At 44.3% G+C, this 14,634-nt stretch overlaps 2 protein-coding genes across 2 annotated transcripts; one reads left to right on the top strand and one right to left on the bottom strand.

Annotated features, from left to right (window-relative positions):
• The first annotated feature begins 4,109 nt into the window (after positions 1–4,109).
• MRPS14 (mitochondrial ribosomal protein S14) lies at positions 4,110–6,646 on the top strand. The gene is made up of 3 exons (XM_042873971.1): positions 4,110–4,176; positions 4,264–4,410; positions 6,147–6,646. The coding sequence occupies exons 1-3, from the start codon at positions 4,132–4,134 to the stop codon at positions 6,327–6,329; spliced, it is 375 nt and encodes a 124-aa protein (XP_042729905.1). The 5' UTR covers positions 4,110–4,131; the 3' UTR covers positions 6,330–6,646.
• A 1,202-nt stretch (positions 6,647–7,848) lies between these two features.
• On the bottom strand, positions 7,849–13,291 carry LOC122181470 (calcyclin binding protein). Its single transcript, XM_042873972.1, has 6 exons — positions 13,167–13,291; positions 12,643–12,835; positions 11,880–11,976; positions 11,224–11,323; positions 10,013–10,107; positions 7,849–8,160 (listed from the first exon to the last, which is right to left on the bottom strand). Exons 1-6 carry the CDS (start codon positions 13,185–13,187, stop codon positions 8,001–8,003), a joined length of 666 nt encoding a protein of 221 aa, XP_042729906.1. The 5' UTR covers positions 13,188–13,291; the 3' UTR covers positions 7,849–8,000.
• Positions 13,292–14,634: the final 1,343 nt, after the last annotated feature.

Below are 14,634 nucleotides of genomic sequence, written 5' to 3'. Positions count from 1 at the left end.
TATTCTCCTGAGGAAAGGGATGGAAGAATCCCTGCTCACATCTTTCACTGTGCAAAGCACAGGATAACCAAAGCTGGAGAGAACCTACAGTGGAAGATTTCATCAGCCTAGCTCTGTAAGCTTTTCTCCGTCCCACAGATCAGCACTTGAGGATACAGTGTGCAGACCGTTGCACTATGATGTTCTGGGGAAGATGCACGACTGGAAGCTGCTACAATCAAAGCAAGAGCTGATGAAGACCTGGCTGTGGGTACCAGCAGAGTGTCTCCTAATGATGCAGATGGAGATGGGACTGAGGAGAGAAAAGGGGCTTGCAATCAGAAGAGAAAGGAAGTGCAGGTCCAGCACAGATCTAGGTTGCAGAAGGAAGAGAGAGACAGAAATAACTGAAAGATCAAATTGTGAGCGCTGGGGAACTAATCATGGCAGATGATTGATGAAAAACTGTCTCAACAGAACGAGTTCATAGAGGAAGGAAATAATTTCCAGAGATCAGGAAGCCTTTCCAAACAGCAGAGTAGAACACGTATGTATGGGCACAGCAAGAGTATACAAGGCAACACCAGAAGCAACACAAATTAAAGCTGAAGGAAAGCAGCCAGAGAAAAAGGGGATACATTGCAAGAAGCCATGGACTGAGACCTGAGCTTGGTAAGTGCCAGGGGCTGGTACATCGTGCTATTTTTGCAATCCTGAGCTAGAACAAACGCTGCCAAGTTGTACTGCAGCACCGGACACAGAGGAGTTGGCAGTTTCCTAACTGCTGAGTTAGAAAAGTGGGCATATCTAACCATCCTAAAGCCACGGGAGGGTCCTCAAGGAACACAGGAGGAATAATAGATATTCTGCTACACTAATTCTTTTGCAGTGTCTGATAAGCAAGATGTATTAACCCTTCCCACAAAAAGGACAGACTGCTTCTGACATGATATATACTCATTAGAAAACGTAGAGAGGCTTAACAGTAATTTCACTTTTGTTAGTTAGGATCAGCATGTGTTTTATAATGATTTGCCTACCTCCCTTTTCTTAAATCGTTAGTTTCCAGCATAAGTCAAGTGGTCTCTCCTGAAGCAAATCTTTGTTTTGCTGCATGTATAGTTCAAAAACATTCAGACATCTGTATTTGCTCAATTTTACTCACCCACAGAATTTCACATTTTATAACTGGCATGAATAATAAAGTAGCATTATTATGGAAATAGTGCTGTATTGGCTTCCACCAGTGAGTCTGTGAAAAGGTACGCCAGAAAGCATAGAAAGAGCTTTTCTGTGAGAAAATAACAAAAAAGTACTAATAATGTTTGTTGTAATTATATGCAATCACTATCACACAGAAACAAGAGCCTAAATTGGAAATTGCCAGGAACAAGCACTCTAAAATAATTAACTTGCAGGTGAAATCTTTGCCCTGTTAAAGTCAATGGCAAAACTCACATTCATTTCAGTAGCTGTGGTTCCACTGTGGAGGAAACAACCTTTGAAACCTTAATCCCTTTGTCTGGGAGCAATATTAACTACTACTCCATACACTATACATTTTGCAGCAGTAACACATCTGCCTAACACAGGATTGCTGATGTTTGTGCAAAGGCTTTCAGAACTTTAAATGGCAGGCATATACTACAGGATGTCAAAGAAGGAATGGATGGGTTTTTCCATTCAGAAACAAGAATCTCAGGCAAAAATTTAAAAAAAAAACCAAACAACCAAAAACACAACAACAAAAAACTAAAAGATTCCTCTTACCCTTCAAGTACTTTCAGATGCCCTTCTGATATATCTGCCACTTGCAGAGCCTATCTGAGCAAGCTCAAAGCTCTCTTCTCTTCCCAGACCACTCTACCAGTCCCCGTAGTGAATTTAAGTCCCCACGCATCAAATGGAAGGAACCAATAAGGTCTCTGAGCGTTTGCCCAGAGTGTTTCCCCCACTCAGTCTATCCTACCAGCAGAAAAAAGAGCCTGTCCTGTTCATTTTATGCTCCACCCCAAATGCAAAGCCAAAAAGCCTTTCCAGACCTGTACATGTGGCAGAAAACATCTTGGCGTGGCTGTAGGGACCCAATATTCAGAAGCACTTCTAAAAAACTAAAAGATGTGAGATTTTTGCATAATCAGCACCAAATGCAAAAACAATATACTTTAAAAGAGAGCAATACATAAAAACTACAATTATCTGGGAAATTAAAAAAAAACAACAAAAACAAAACAAACACAGAAGGACTTACAAATAAGCAAAAGAAATGCCAACACCATTACTTGAGTACCCAGAAGATGATCTCAGGCACACATGTTATACATACCAGTTTTTAGATAAAACATATGCTAAGATTCTAATAAGTTGCTTTACTTCCCTGTAAGAGAAACTGTCTGCAAAAACCTCAGGATGGCAAAGGCTATCTATGCACATGAAGACTTTACCATTGCTAGTTGGGGATGTGAACTATAACTCTATTTCTCACATCAAAACAAAACAAAACACTATAAACTCTGAAGGTAGCTTTGCACCACCCCTCCCTCTCAAAACCCTAACTCACACCCTGGACAGTAACCAGCTCTGATACACAACCTAACTAGGAATCCCACCGAAAATAGACCACAATTCATTTTCCTTAACAGGCTCTTCCCAATCCCACTCACACAAGGGCTCTGTTCTGTTCCTCTCCCCGAACCCAAAAACTAGTTGACTAGCTCCAACATCCACCCAAAGTAGGGATCCCACCAAAAAAGGCCCGCATATCTGAGCTGCTGGCACAGCTCAACCTTCTTTGACAGCCCCACTCACACAACAGATGTGCACTTTCTCTTTAGAAACCCTAACCCTGAACCCAGACAGTGACCAGATCCAACGTATGGGAGAAATGCACTTGGTTTTCAAACTCTAGCCAGAACCCAAACATTAAAACTTATCCAAACAGTAAACCTGGATAGAGACCAACTCAAACAACCACCCACTCAAAGCTCCAACATCTACTCTAGCTGGGGATCCTACAGAGGGAACCTCAAGTCAAAGCTTCTGGTACACATCAAATGTCTTTGGCAGACCCTTCCCAGCACCACTCACATGGGGATGTGTGGTTTCTCTCTCTCTCCAAATCCCAACCCTAAGTTGAACCTTAACTCAGACCCTAACCCTAGACAGCGACCAACACCCACTTCAACAAGGGATCCCACCAAAAACAGCCCACGTCTCAAAGCTTCACGCACACCTCATCCATCTGGACCACCTAAGAAGCACACAGACACCAAAGGGAAACATAAAAACATACTGAACAACTGACAGTGTGTTCTAACATACAAATGCCCTTTGGTTACATCAAATGCCTTTTGATTAAGTGCATCCGATTCCTTGCTTAATTTTCTAAGCCTGTTTTCCACTGACTAATTTTATCAGCTAGAAAGATGCAGAAATAAGAAATTATGAACAATATCATCTGGGAATTAATCTTGATTTTTTTTCTCCCTGAAACAACAGTAATCTTCCATGGCAGTCAGGCATCCACAGAGCACTTCACTGAGCAGCAGTCACCAACACCTTGAGCTTTGAAGATGCTCACAGAAGCTTTGCAGCCCATAGGCTTTGTAACAGCGGGATAAGGGGAAATGGTTTGAAGTTGAGGGAGGGAGGATTTAGGTTGGATGTCAGGGGGAAGTTCTTTGCTATGAGCGGTGAGGTGCTGGAACAGCTGCCCAGAGAGGCTGTGGATGCCTCGTCCATCCCTGGAGGTGTTCAAGGACAGGTTGGATGGTGCCCTGCGCAGCCTAGGCTGGTATGAAATGTAGAGGTTGGTGGCTCTGCATGTGGAGGGGAGTTGGAGATTCGTGATCCTCGAGGTCCCTTCCAACCCTGGCCACTCTGTGATTCTGTAACGCCTGGGCTGCTATGAAGGACTCCAGACCCTCACACGACTTTTTGATGAATCTAGCGAGCTCGCATGAACCGAAAACATACTCAAAATAATGAATGCAACGTTTCAAACGTAACACGCTCCGCCTGAAAGCAGCACGCAGAAAACAGCTCTGACAGCCCAGGTGAAGGCGGACTCTCAGGCAGGGCGAGGCGCAGCACCGAGCCCCGCCCCGCAGGCAGCTGCTGCGCAGGCGCGGTTCGGCCCCGCGCCCCGACAAGATGGCGGCGTCCGCGCTGTGCTGGGCGCTGAGGGCCGCTCGGCAGGTCAGCCTCTCTCCTGCCCTTCTCTTTCCCTGCAGAGAGACGGCCCGGAGCTGCAGCAGCCTATTTTCTGTTGCTGTTTTAAACTAGGTTCTCCCAAGCCAAACGCGGGGCTACTACGTGGACTGGAGGATGCTGCGCGATGTCAAGAGGAGGAAGCTGGCCTACGAGTACGCGGACGAGCGGCTGCGGATCAACGCCATCCGGAAGAACACCATCCTGCCCAAGGAGCTGCAGGTACAGGCAGGGCACGCAGCGCAGCCTGACTGGCTTAAGTCTTCTTTCTCCTCTGAATTGTCAGTTGCATAGCTTGGGAAAGCTGTTTTCCTTTATTGCGTGCTGTCTGGTTACTTGTATAGCTGCCTGAATAAAGATTTTTACAGTTTTGTTTAAGAGCTTGGAAGCCCAATCCTGCCAAAGCCACTAGTTTAATTAGAAATTGTTAATTTTAACATGGAAACCTAGAACAGCTTATGTCTAACCTTATTTTCTCCTCTCTTACACTAACGCCGTATTATCCTGTCACAATCAGGCTGTGTACAAATTCGGTCCTCCTCCTGCTTATACCACCCAAATACTGGAAGGCCACATTGAGGTCTCCCCTGGACCTTCTCCAAGCTAGACAAGTCCAACTTCCTCAACATTTCTCCATAGGAGAGGTGCTCCAGCCCTCTAATGATCTTTGTAGCCTTCGTCAGGACCCACTCCAACTGCTCCACGTCCCTCCTGTGCTAGGGACAGACTGGGATGGAGTACTGCAGGTGGGGGCCATTGCAAGGGCAGAGCAGAAGGGGACAGTCCCTTCCCTGCCCACTGCCACCCCTCTGTTGATGCTGCCCAGGACTGGCCATCTGGGCTGCAAGAGCACACAACTGTTTCACATCCACCTTTTTGTCCACCAGGAGCCTTCGGCCCTTCTGTGCAGGGCTTCTTTTAAGGATTTTCACACAGAGGGTGATGAGGCACCGGAACAGGTTGCCCAAGGAGGCTGTGCATGCCCCATCCCTGAAGGCATTCAGGGCCAGGCTGGATGTGGCTCTGGGCAGCCTGGTCTGCTGGTTGGTGACCCTGCACATAGCAGGGGCTTGGAACCAGATGATCATTGTGGTCCTTTTCAACTCAAGTCATCCTATGATTTTATGATTTCTTCTCCCAGTCTGTACACGTATCTGGTATTGCCCCAGCACCAGTATAGCACCTTGCACATGGCCATGTTGATCCTCATTAGGTTCGCATGGGCCTACTTCTTAAGCCTGTCCCAAACTTTGGTTGACATCCCTCCGTACTGTTGCATCAACTGCACAACTCATCTTGGTGTCATCCTTAATCCTGACTTCTTTTGAAGATATGGATCCCCTTAGAAAGTAGCCTGACACTAATGCTTTTCAACGCTTGCAATATAATGGGAACTTTCGTAGTCCAGCATCACCTTCCTTTTACGTCCAACCATGTCTTCCTATCACAGGATCCTTTAAGCCTTGCTTTTTTGTTGTTTTTATTATTATTTACCAACTGCTGCTACCTGATGCTTTCTGCTGACTTTTTCTCTCTTGTACACAGACAGAACTTGAAGCTTCTCGCTAGAGCAGAGACATTTTCACTCATTCTCTTCTGCCTGTAGCTCCTTATGAAGTACGAGCTGTAATATCCATTTTTATCGGCAACCTGTGAAGGCAGATAAGAAACAGCTTATCTTGAAGGACTAACCCACTCCATATTTACTGGCTTGAGGTTGTATGGTGCATCAGAAGGTTAAATTGTAAGCTTTGATGTAGATCACTTTACATTCACTGTTAGGGTGTCTAAAAAGAAAGGCAGGAGGAAGTTTACCATTAAATATTCAAGCATACTCATGATGTAATAGTAGCTTGTAGTGATAGCTGTTCTACAACGGGATTCGGAGGTCTGGAAATAAGACCCCTCAAAATCCTAGGGGACATGGTTAAACTCTAAGCTGTGGTCTTCTGTTTTAGGAAGTGGCTGATAAAGAGATTGCTGCCTTGCCCCGGGACAGCTGCCCTGTGAGGATCCGAAATAGGTGCGTCCTGACGTCCCGCCCTCGGGGGGTGAAGCGGCGTTGGAGGCTTAGCAGGATTGTTTTCCGCCATTTTGCTGACCATGCTCAGATGTCTGGGATACAGAGGGCCATGTGGTAGTTCACTGCATGGATATGTGTTCAGACAGAAAACACAAGACAGGCTCAGTTTGCAAGTTCAGTTAAAACAGACTCCTATGTGTAAGTCCAGCATCAAACTGATGCAGGATGGAAGAAGAGCCACACTGACTCATTCACTGGATTGTGCTTGGGATCAGCTCACTGCCAAGCAGCAGCATAACTACACTAAGCCAGTCTGTGTAAGATGCAGTTTTATTTTGGGGGGGGGGGCGAAATAAAATCAATCGCATTGTTGCAGAACTGAGCTGAGGTCTGTGATGGGTAACATTTAAAATAAAGACATATAGCAAAGGCTCATTTAAGCATTTTTTTTTTTTTTTTTTTGCCACTATATAGTTAAATTCACCATGGTAATTTAGGTAAAAGCATAAATGAAACTTCACAACAGGGCAAAGTAGTATTCTGCCATGAACAGGAATGAGCATGAACTTAAAAACATAGTCTCAAGTTCAGATAATCTTGCTATGCAGACTTAATACAAACATATTAACAAGCGACGAAGAACAGGTAGAGAACCTACTGGAAACAACAACATGTTAATATTCTTCTCCTACCTATAGTGCAGAACTTGTTCCAGTGCTTTAAAAATAAAGTAGCAATTAAGTCCTAGTCCAGACCATAACAGGGCAGTAATGGCTTGCTTAATTTGGCAGGTAACATTAAGTAAACCTGTCCCTGGGAGAAACACAAGGAGGAAGCATGAAAGAAACAACAGCAGCCCCAGCAAGCCTGCTGCTAAGTTCATGTTTGCCATGTACTCTTCTTCAAGCAGGGCAATAAAGGGGAAATGGCCACTCTGCCCTCCCTAGCTGTATGTGGCAGGGGCTGCAATAAATAGGCCAAGTTGTACTATCCTCAGGTGGAAGACACACAGGCAGCAAGTTAACAGCAATCCATCACCCCCAATTTTGTGAAACTTTGGTGTATAACTTAACACACTACTTACTCTGTTACATTAAAACCTTTCAAAGTTGATAGGAGGTTATGGAGCTTCTCTCTTTTCGTCATACACTGCTAGAGCCAGGGTCAACTTGCTAGCATCAGCAGCTCACTACTCTTCTGTGACTGGTGCCACCTAGAGACACCCCAAGGAGGTCACACTTAGCATAGAAGCTAAAGGGCAGTTTTCAAAAGCTGTGAGCAGTTGAACAGGTAGTACTTACATTTTTTAATACCACAGTATAAACACCATACCACTTCTGTTCAGCTAGCAAGTGCACTGTCTTGAGATAGTGGTTCTGCTTGCCTCAGCATTTTTCCTTTTGTCACAACATACTATCCCACATGTCAAAAAAGCGTCCCCACGGTGACATTAGTCCCAGTAACCAGATGGGACAGAGAGACCTTGACCCACCCCGATTTAGGATTCCTTTTTTCTTCTACATTCCCTTCTCAGTTTCACAAAAGCCTCCACTTATCTGAGGTGCTTTTTTAGGGAGGGTAAGGATTTACCTACGCTCCACTCCTCAGGAATTGGTGAATCACTTGACTGAAGGAAATGCTTTATAAGCTATTTTATTTAAATATTTTCTCCAACCTGAAATGGAAAATGAGTGTCTTTGCTTGGAAGAAGATTGTGTAAACAATGATCTTTGCAGCACAGCGAGTTCTCACATGGAAGATCTGTATTAAGGCAGCCCTTAGAGTACTTTCAAATATCCATTGGTATGTCCCCTTTGGATTGCTTTTCTCTGCTTTCAACCCAGGCCTTGTTGATGGTGCGCTTCATTTCATCATCTCCTTCTGCATACATCTTTTTTAAAAGGTTCATAAGCCCTTCACTAGGATCTGAGGTGTCATAGGCAGCCTTCCTGCAAGACAGACATATATGAGAAGATCAGCCCTAGCTAACAATTCTCTGCAAAAATCTGAACACCAGAATTTGTTAGAAACATCATCAGTGAGCATTTTGTTTTGGCCAAGTCTTTACATCATGGAAACCATTAATCACATTTTTGTCACCGTGTCTTCAGGTGCATTTAGACTAAATGCAATTCCACTTAAAAGCTGTCCAGTTAAGGATAACAGGAAGCAATTTGCAGTAAACGTGACCCACCACCAAAATTAATTTTGAAAAGCAGGACTTGAATGTAACAGATCCAGAAAGTGCCAACATCTGTCTGCAAATTAAAAGAAAAAAAACAAAAACCAACAGAAGAACGACAACACTGAGCTTTTCAAGTGGCCATATCCGTGACCCAAAAGGCATTTTCTGCTTCCAGCTGTTATGGTGTTCAGAGGTTAACTACCTCATCGTAGCACCTTGCATTTCTAAGCAATTTTCTCACCCTACAAAGCCAGCAACAGTGAAGAAGAATAATACTCCATGTGGGAAGCATCTTGCTATGACAGGACCCACATTACCAGACTTCATATTATGCCACCTCTGGCTAAACTGCCTCTATATCCCATTTTTCTAAAATCCCACAGGTATTCTTCAGGTAGCTGCAGGCTACTTGCAAAACACACAGATCAAAATAAATCAGCAGAGGGAGCGAGTTCCCCAAGTATGGGGCTAGGCACCAGCCTCCAAGACCTGAACACTGGTAAACTGGGAGGAATATTTCTGGAGTGACTCATATGTCTTAGTGTAAATCCTCAAGCCTTTGAACAAGGCAGCAATGCTAGCCCTGTCAGGCTGGGCAGCAGATGGTATTTCTCTGCACAAGAAACAGATTTAATGAAATGACTACGTTCCTCCAGCTACTGATCAGTAGTCAAGTCACCTTCTCCTAGTCTTTAATGCTGTTGTTTGAGGAGGGGAAGGCAGTTTTTGCTCTGTTAGCCAGGACTGATCAAGCTAGTCATTTTACAGAGGTTAAAAAAAAAAAAAAAAAAAAAAAAAACACAAAGCAAAATGAATAGTTGTTGTTGTCAGGCCATAAGTGTCTCAAAAGTGAATGCTTCCACACTTCAAAGTGGGCCTGCAAATTCTCTTCTGGATGAGAATGTGTATATTTTAAAACAGCATGAAAGTATTATACTAATTTATACTAGCTATATATTACTACTACACACACAGAAATGCATTTTGTCCCCAGGTGTTTCTGGCTGTAGCTTATCACTTTTCCACATCCAGTGCCCAAGCTGCCTGTAGTACTGGTCCCAAGAATTTGAAGCAAACTGATTTAAAGTTGTCTGAAAATTTTGTACAATGACCAGGTAAGCAAACAAAAAAAAGAAAAAAAAAAGCCTTTGCCAAAAGGATGCTGGGTGTTTTGTGTGGGCATTTCAAATGCATGTAAAAAAAATATTATTTTTTCTGTATATCTACAGAATGTAGCCTAAAAACAAAGTCAACCTCACCAGAGCAGTTCTTGCTAGAAACGCAGCCATCAAGATAAAACTGACTCATTAATTGGTTAATTATCTCTAGCACTCTCACTGAAGGTCTCATCTGTCTTATTTCCAATGACGTGACATTCATAATAAGCAATAAACCAACAGAAGAGTGGCAATCAGCTCTCAAAGAGCATCTCCTCCGCTGTCAGTCTTACTGGTACCACAAAAATCCCAGCCTAATGGTTCACAAATACCTTGGGGGCTTGTGCCCCAGAACAGCAGTTCTCTTAATCTGACTGTCAGTGCATTACAGCTCTTCTCTTGCCTGTCCTAAAGCAGTTTCAGAAAGAAGATAAGATGGAGGGGCAAGGAGACACTTACTCTTTCTCTTTGCTTTCTTTTTCCACTTGAGTGAGACACTCCCATTTTTCCTCCCGCTTCTTCTTACACATCACAAGGACTGTGTCTGTCTTTATCTGGATGGAGAACAGCAAGATAAGAATTTAGAATACTAATGAAGGATGCTAGACACAACCACAATGAACTTTCACCTCTTTCTATATCCACCAATTCCCAAAACATTTATTTGCTGTTGATTTTTAGGTAATATACAGAAATTCTAGCACGTATTCAGCTTCACAGCACCAAGTGTTGACCTCACTGTAGTGGATTAAATGGCATGACTGATAGAGTACTAGTACAGTACTACAGTACTAACTACTCTATGGTACAGCAGAACATACAGTGCTGTAGAAGCACCAGTCAGTCATTTTAGGATACTAAAAGCACGCAGGACTGCCTGGTAAGTGGTGATACCAAGTTTTGGAACAAGCTCTCCCAACTCATTTCTCCTAGGACAAGAAACTGGTTTAAGGGCACTGCTTCATTTCACAGTATGTTTGCAAGTTATAAGCAAAGCCTGTTTAATTGCTACCCTGACCTCAATTCCTCAAAACTGCTGTGTGCCATGGCACACAGAATTCTCCCTGAGCATTAGCTTAGCTCAGTGGCACGACCACTGTTCTTTTTCACACTGTATTAAAAAGAAAAAAATAAAACAAAATAAAATCACTGGAGCACCATTATTTTTTCTTTTTTCTTTTGGTACACTATTCTAGTTTTAGGACAGTTTCAAACTGAACCATCATTTGGTTCAATGGTGTTACAAGCAGCAAAGTAGGAAGAGTATTTCAGTTGCAGTCATCAGCAGTGAGAAGTTGCTCCTGTTTAATCTATCCCTACCAAAGCCAGAGCAAGTTTTCACATTGTTTTGGGCATTATGCCTAATTAAGCTACTCAAGGCTTCAGTCTGCTGACAAGTCTCCAGTCCTTAAAACTGCAAAGGCTCTCAGAAGTGTTTCAGAGCAGAAGAATGCAAACTAATGCTTAGTGGAATTTTCTGCTTAATTATTGCTGAAATCCCAATTGGAGGGCTGTTTAGAAAAAGCATATGATACCTAGCTATGATCTTTTCAAAAAAAGCCTATGGGCTCTAGAGAATGATTCCACAATTACAACAACTAGAGATTCTTAAGAATGGCATTCAGGCAACGACCATGGTATTACCTGTAATACACAGGGTTTGCACTGACCTTTCTGGAGCTGCCTTCCACAGCGATGGGCTTCAAGAGGTTGTTGAACGTCATGGTGTAGTTCTTTCCATTCAGATTCTTCACTAGCAGATCAAATGACCTGAAGCCAGAAGTTGGGGAGAAGGCAAACATAAATACATACTCCAGTCTGTACAAGACTGTTCCACACTGCCACTGCAAACTGTCCTAGATCCCTTTAGCAGGTGCATTACTTGGGAGAGCATGTCAACTGGCCCAACTTTCCTCCTACCCTTTCAGTTGGATTTAATACTGCCACATAAATATATATATATATATATAGATTACACATCAAATCAAGATCTTTACAGGGTTCTTTCTCACTGACGTCCTGCAACTAAGGCAATTTTATTTAATCAACATTTCAGTTACATCACCATTAAAAACAGGGCTGGTGCCACATACCCTGTCAAGCGATATGAGGTGTAACAAGCATTTGTAAAATTTTCTTTAAATGCCCTCTGAAGAGGGCTATGCTTAAGGGTATGTACTAAATAAATTGAAGCAGGGGGGCAGGAAAAGGCCTAAGTGACCTAGAACAGCACTCAACACTACACAGCCCTGCTTTTCAAATAATATTTCAACAGTTCCTCACCCATGCTTCTCCCTCATGGAATAGTGCAACAAGATGAACTCACCTCTCTGTGAAATTCACCTGCACGTTCTCAGCTGGAAGCTTCTGGACTCCATTTAAAGAGACATAAATCTTAATAAACTTGTCTGACTGATCCCAACCTGCAAGAGAATAAGAAATTAAGATCTAGCTTTCCTCCATACACTTAATGCATTCTGTTCTATGATTGCATGATTCCAATATTCTCATGAAGTCCATGGTAATGGTCACAACCTGTGCCTTACTGAAACAACCTTCAGAGGGATAAGGGAAATCTGAGAGTAAAAGGTCCTCACACATTCCTGAACTCCTCTAAATTTGGAGAAAAGCCATGCATCAGCTCAGTTAAAATGACAGAACTCTGTCTGTGCAGGAATTGGAGATGTCTGTTTTTGCTGCAGTTTCCTTGGCCCACTTTCTCCCAACACGCCAGACAAGCATCTTGAGCAACTCCTTCTCCTTTTACCTACGTGACAAGCAGAGAAGCCAAAGCTCACTCTTTCAGTCTTGCTGAGTGTTACACAATGGAAAAAACACTCGCTGGTACAGCAGGGACTGTTAATATTTTCTACCGGTATAGGACAGCACTCACACCAACAGAACTAACATACTGTGCTCAGGGCCACACAGTAAGCACACAGAACCTTTAAGTGGGGTCTCCAGTACAAAACAAACATTCAAGACGGCTTCTTACAGCACTATGTGAAAACTGTAAGTCACTGACACCACTCAGGCTTCTCTTCAGGCAGAAGCCTGAGTTGTAAGGGCTTTTTGAGAAGCAGACCTACCGTAATTGTTGATTTTCACTGTGTACCCTCCCAGTGATGACTTTTCTTCCTCTATCACATCTTTTGGCTTTGGCAGCGGCTGACTCTTGATTTCTAGCTCTAGCTTGTGCTTTTCCATCATCAGGACATCACGCAGCCGCTTCCTCGTGGCCTTCGCAAGCAGCTCTTTAACCTCCTCCAAATCCTTCTGCAGCTGTTTAACAACAAAAGATCGCACACTCCGATCAGACGAACCTGCTCAAGGTTCACTACCGAGCTCTCCCCTGCTCACCAGATACCTCAGATTCACGCAATCAACGTCACTCGGCATGCTGCTAAGCACGAGGCTACGAACACCTTCCCTCCCCTACCACACGTACATCAACGCTTAAGCTCCCATCAACCGGGACACAGCGGAAAGCCGTAAATGCTTTACAACCGAAACAGCTTCTCCGCGTTCAGAGGCCAACAGACCCCCTGCGTGAGCAGCGTCCTTCCCGCCAGTTCCCAGTCAAGAGCAGGGGGAAGGAAGGGAAGCCTCTCACCTCCTCGCGCGCAGCAGCCATGTCGTGTGTGGCACAACGCCGAGCCGCACCTCCACAGCAAAGCCGCCAACTCCACGGCCCCTCTGGAACCTTCCGACCTCCCGCCCCGCCCCCGCGCAGCGGAAGTGACGTACGTCTCCTCCTCCCCGGGGCGCACGCTGTCCCCTTCCCCACTTCCGCTCTCTCAGCGGAAGGGGAGGGCCAAACCGCGGCGTTGCCATGACGACGAGCAGCTTGATTGACAGCGCCCTAGAACCCGAGGAAGCGGGGCTGTTACCTCAGTGGGTTCGGCCCGCCTCGCGCGCTGCGCGTAGCTTCAGTGTCCTATCTTCACTTCAGTCTGTGGTATTTGTAACGACCGAGCTCAGCGCGCACATTGTTCCACGTGGGGGCTTGGTTTCATTCCGTTCTTCTTCAGCTTTGCAGTTGAAATATGCAACAAATTGCCCAACTTGAAAAATATAAAACTATGAACAGTTGAAACAAGTAATATTTAGAAGGATTGCTCTTGAAGATTGGCAAGTGAAGTGCTCTATTCTGTTGCAACTTGTTTTTCTTTTGAAGTGAGGGTTAGAATACCTTCCTAGCAGGTGGTTTGCCCTCCCAAGGGGGGTTTGGACAGTGTTATGGCAGAGCCGTGCTGCTGCAGTATCTTGTCTCCTTTGTTAGCAATAGCTTGACAACCTGTTACTGGTTCTCTTTGGAAGTAGATCCTCCAGTAATGCTTGGTTTCAGTGGTTGGACTGGATAATCTTAGAGGTCCTTTCCAACCTTAATGATTCTTCTGAAGCGTCTATCTGCTCCTCGTCCTGCAGCTTCTCAGCCGCAGATTTCATCTGACAGGATACATTGTGGTCAGCTGGAAAGAACTTCTGTGGCAGGGTTATTTAATGGGCTAAGCCCAGTTTCTTCTTCTGAAGTTGTTTCCTTGTGATCGTTCTGCTGAGCGGCCGCTGAGAGGAGAAGAAATCAGTGCAATTTCCATGACTACTGATTAGAGTCTCCTCTGTCTGTGGTGGGATTTCATTAGGAAGTGTTCACAGCTTTAGAATTTAAATTGGTATTGCGTTGCAATTTGATTTCTGGATACAGGGGAAAACACTTCAATACATAAGTGCTCCTGTAATTTGCTTGTTTTCTAGCAATTTTTAACTCTTCTACTATGAAAACAAGTTCTGCATGGCTCTTCTGGGGTAAAGCTGCAGTGCCACCTGAATGCTGTGTCCTACCTTGGCTATAAACAGGAGAGAATGACAAAAGTTTTCTTCTGTGCATCCTCATGAGGAGCCAAGTGGCTTCTCCCAGGGGACAAGAATGGGAGCTGTTTGTGCAGCAGGAGGGGAAGAAGGAGCTTGGTTAGGACTGGTAGGAGTGCTGAAACTCAGCTGTAGGATCCTCATCTGGTCTTTGTGGTGAACACAGGGCTGTGCAGTGTGTTCCTAGCAGCACAAAGGATGGGGTAAAGTCA

This window comes from Lagopus leucura, unplaced genomic scaffold (assembly GCF_019238085.1).
Source record: "Lagopus leucura isolate 7727_CA_CO unplaced genomic scaffold, USGS_WTPT01 Super-Scaffold_100009, whole genome shotgun sequence".
In the NCBI taxonomy this organism is placed as follows: domain Eukaryota; kingdom Metazoa; phylum Chordata; class Aves; order Galliformes; family Phasianidae; genus Lagopus; species Lagopus leucura.
Note: the sequence above shows the minus strand (reverse complement) of the source record. Positions and strands in the feature narration are given on the sequence as shown.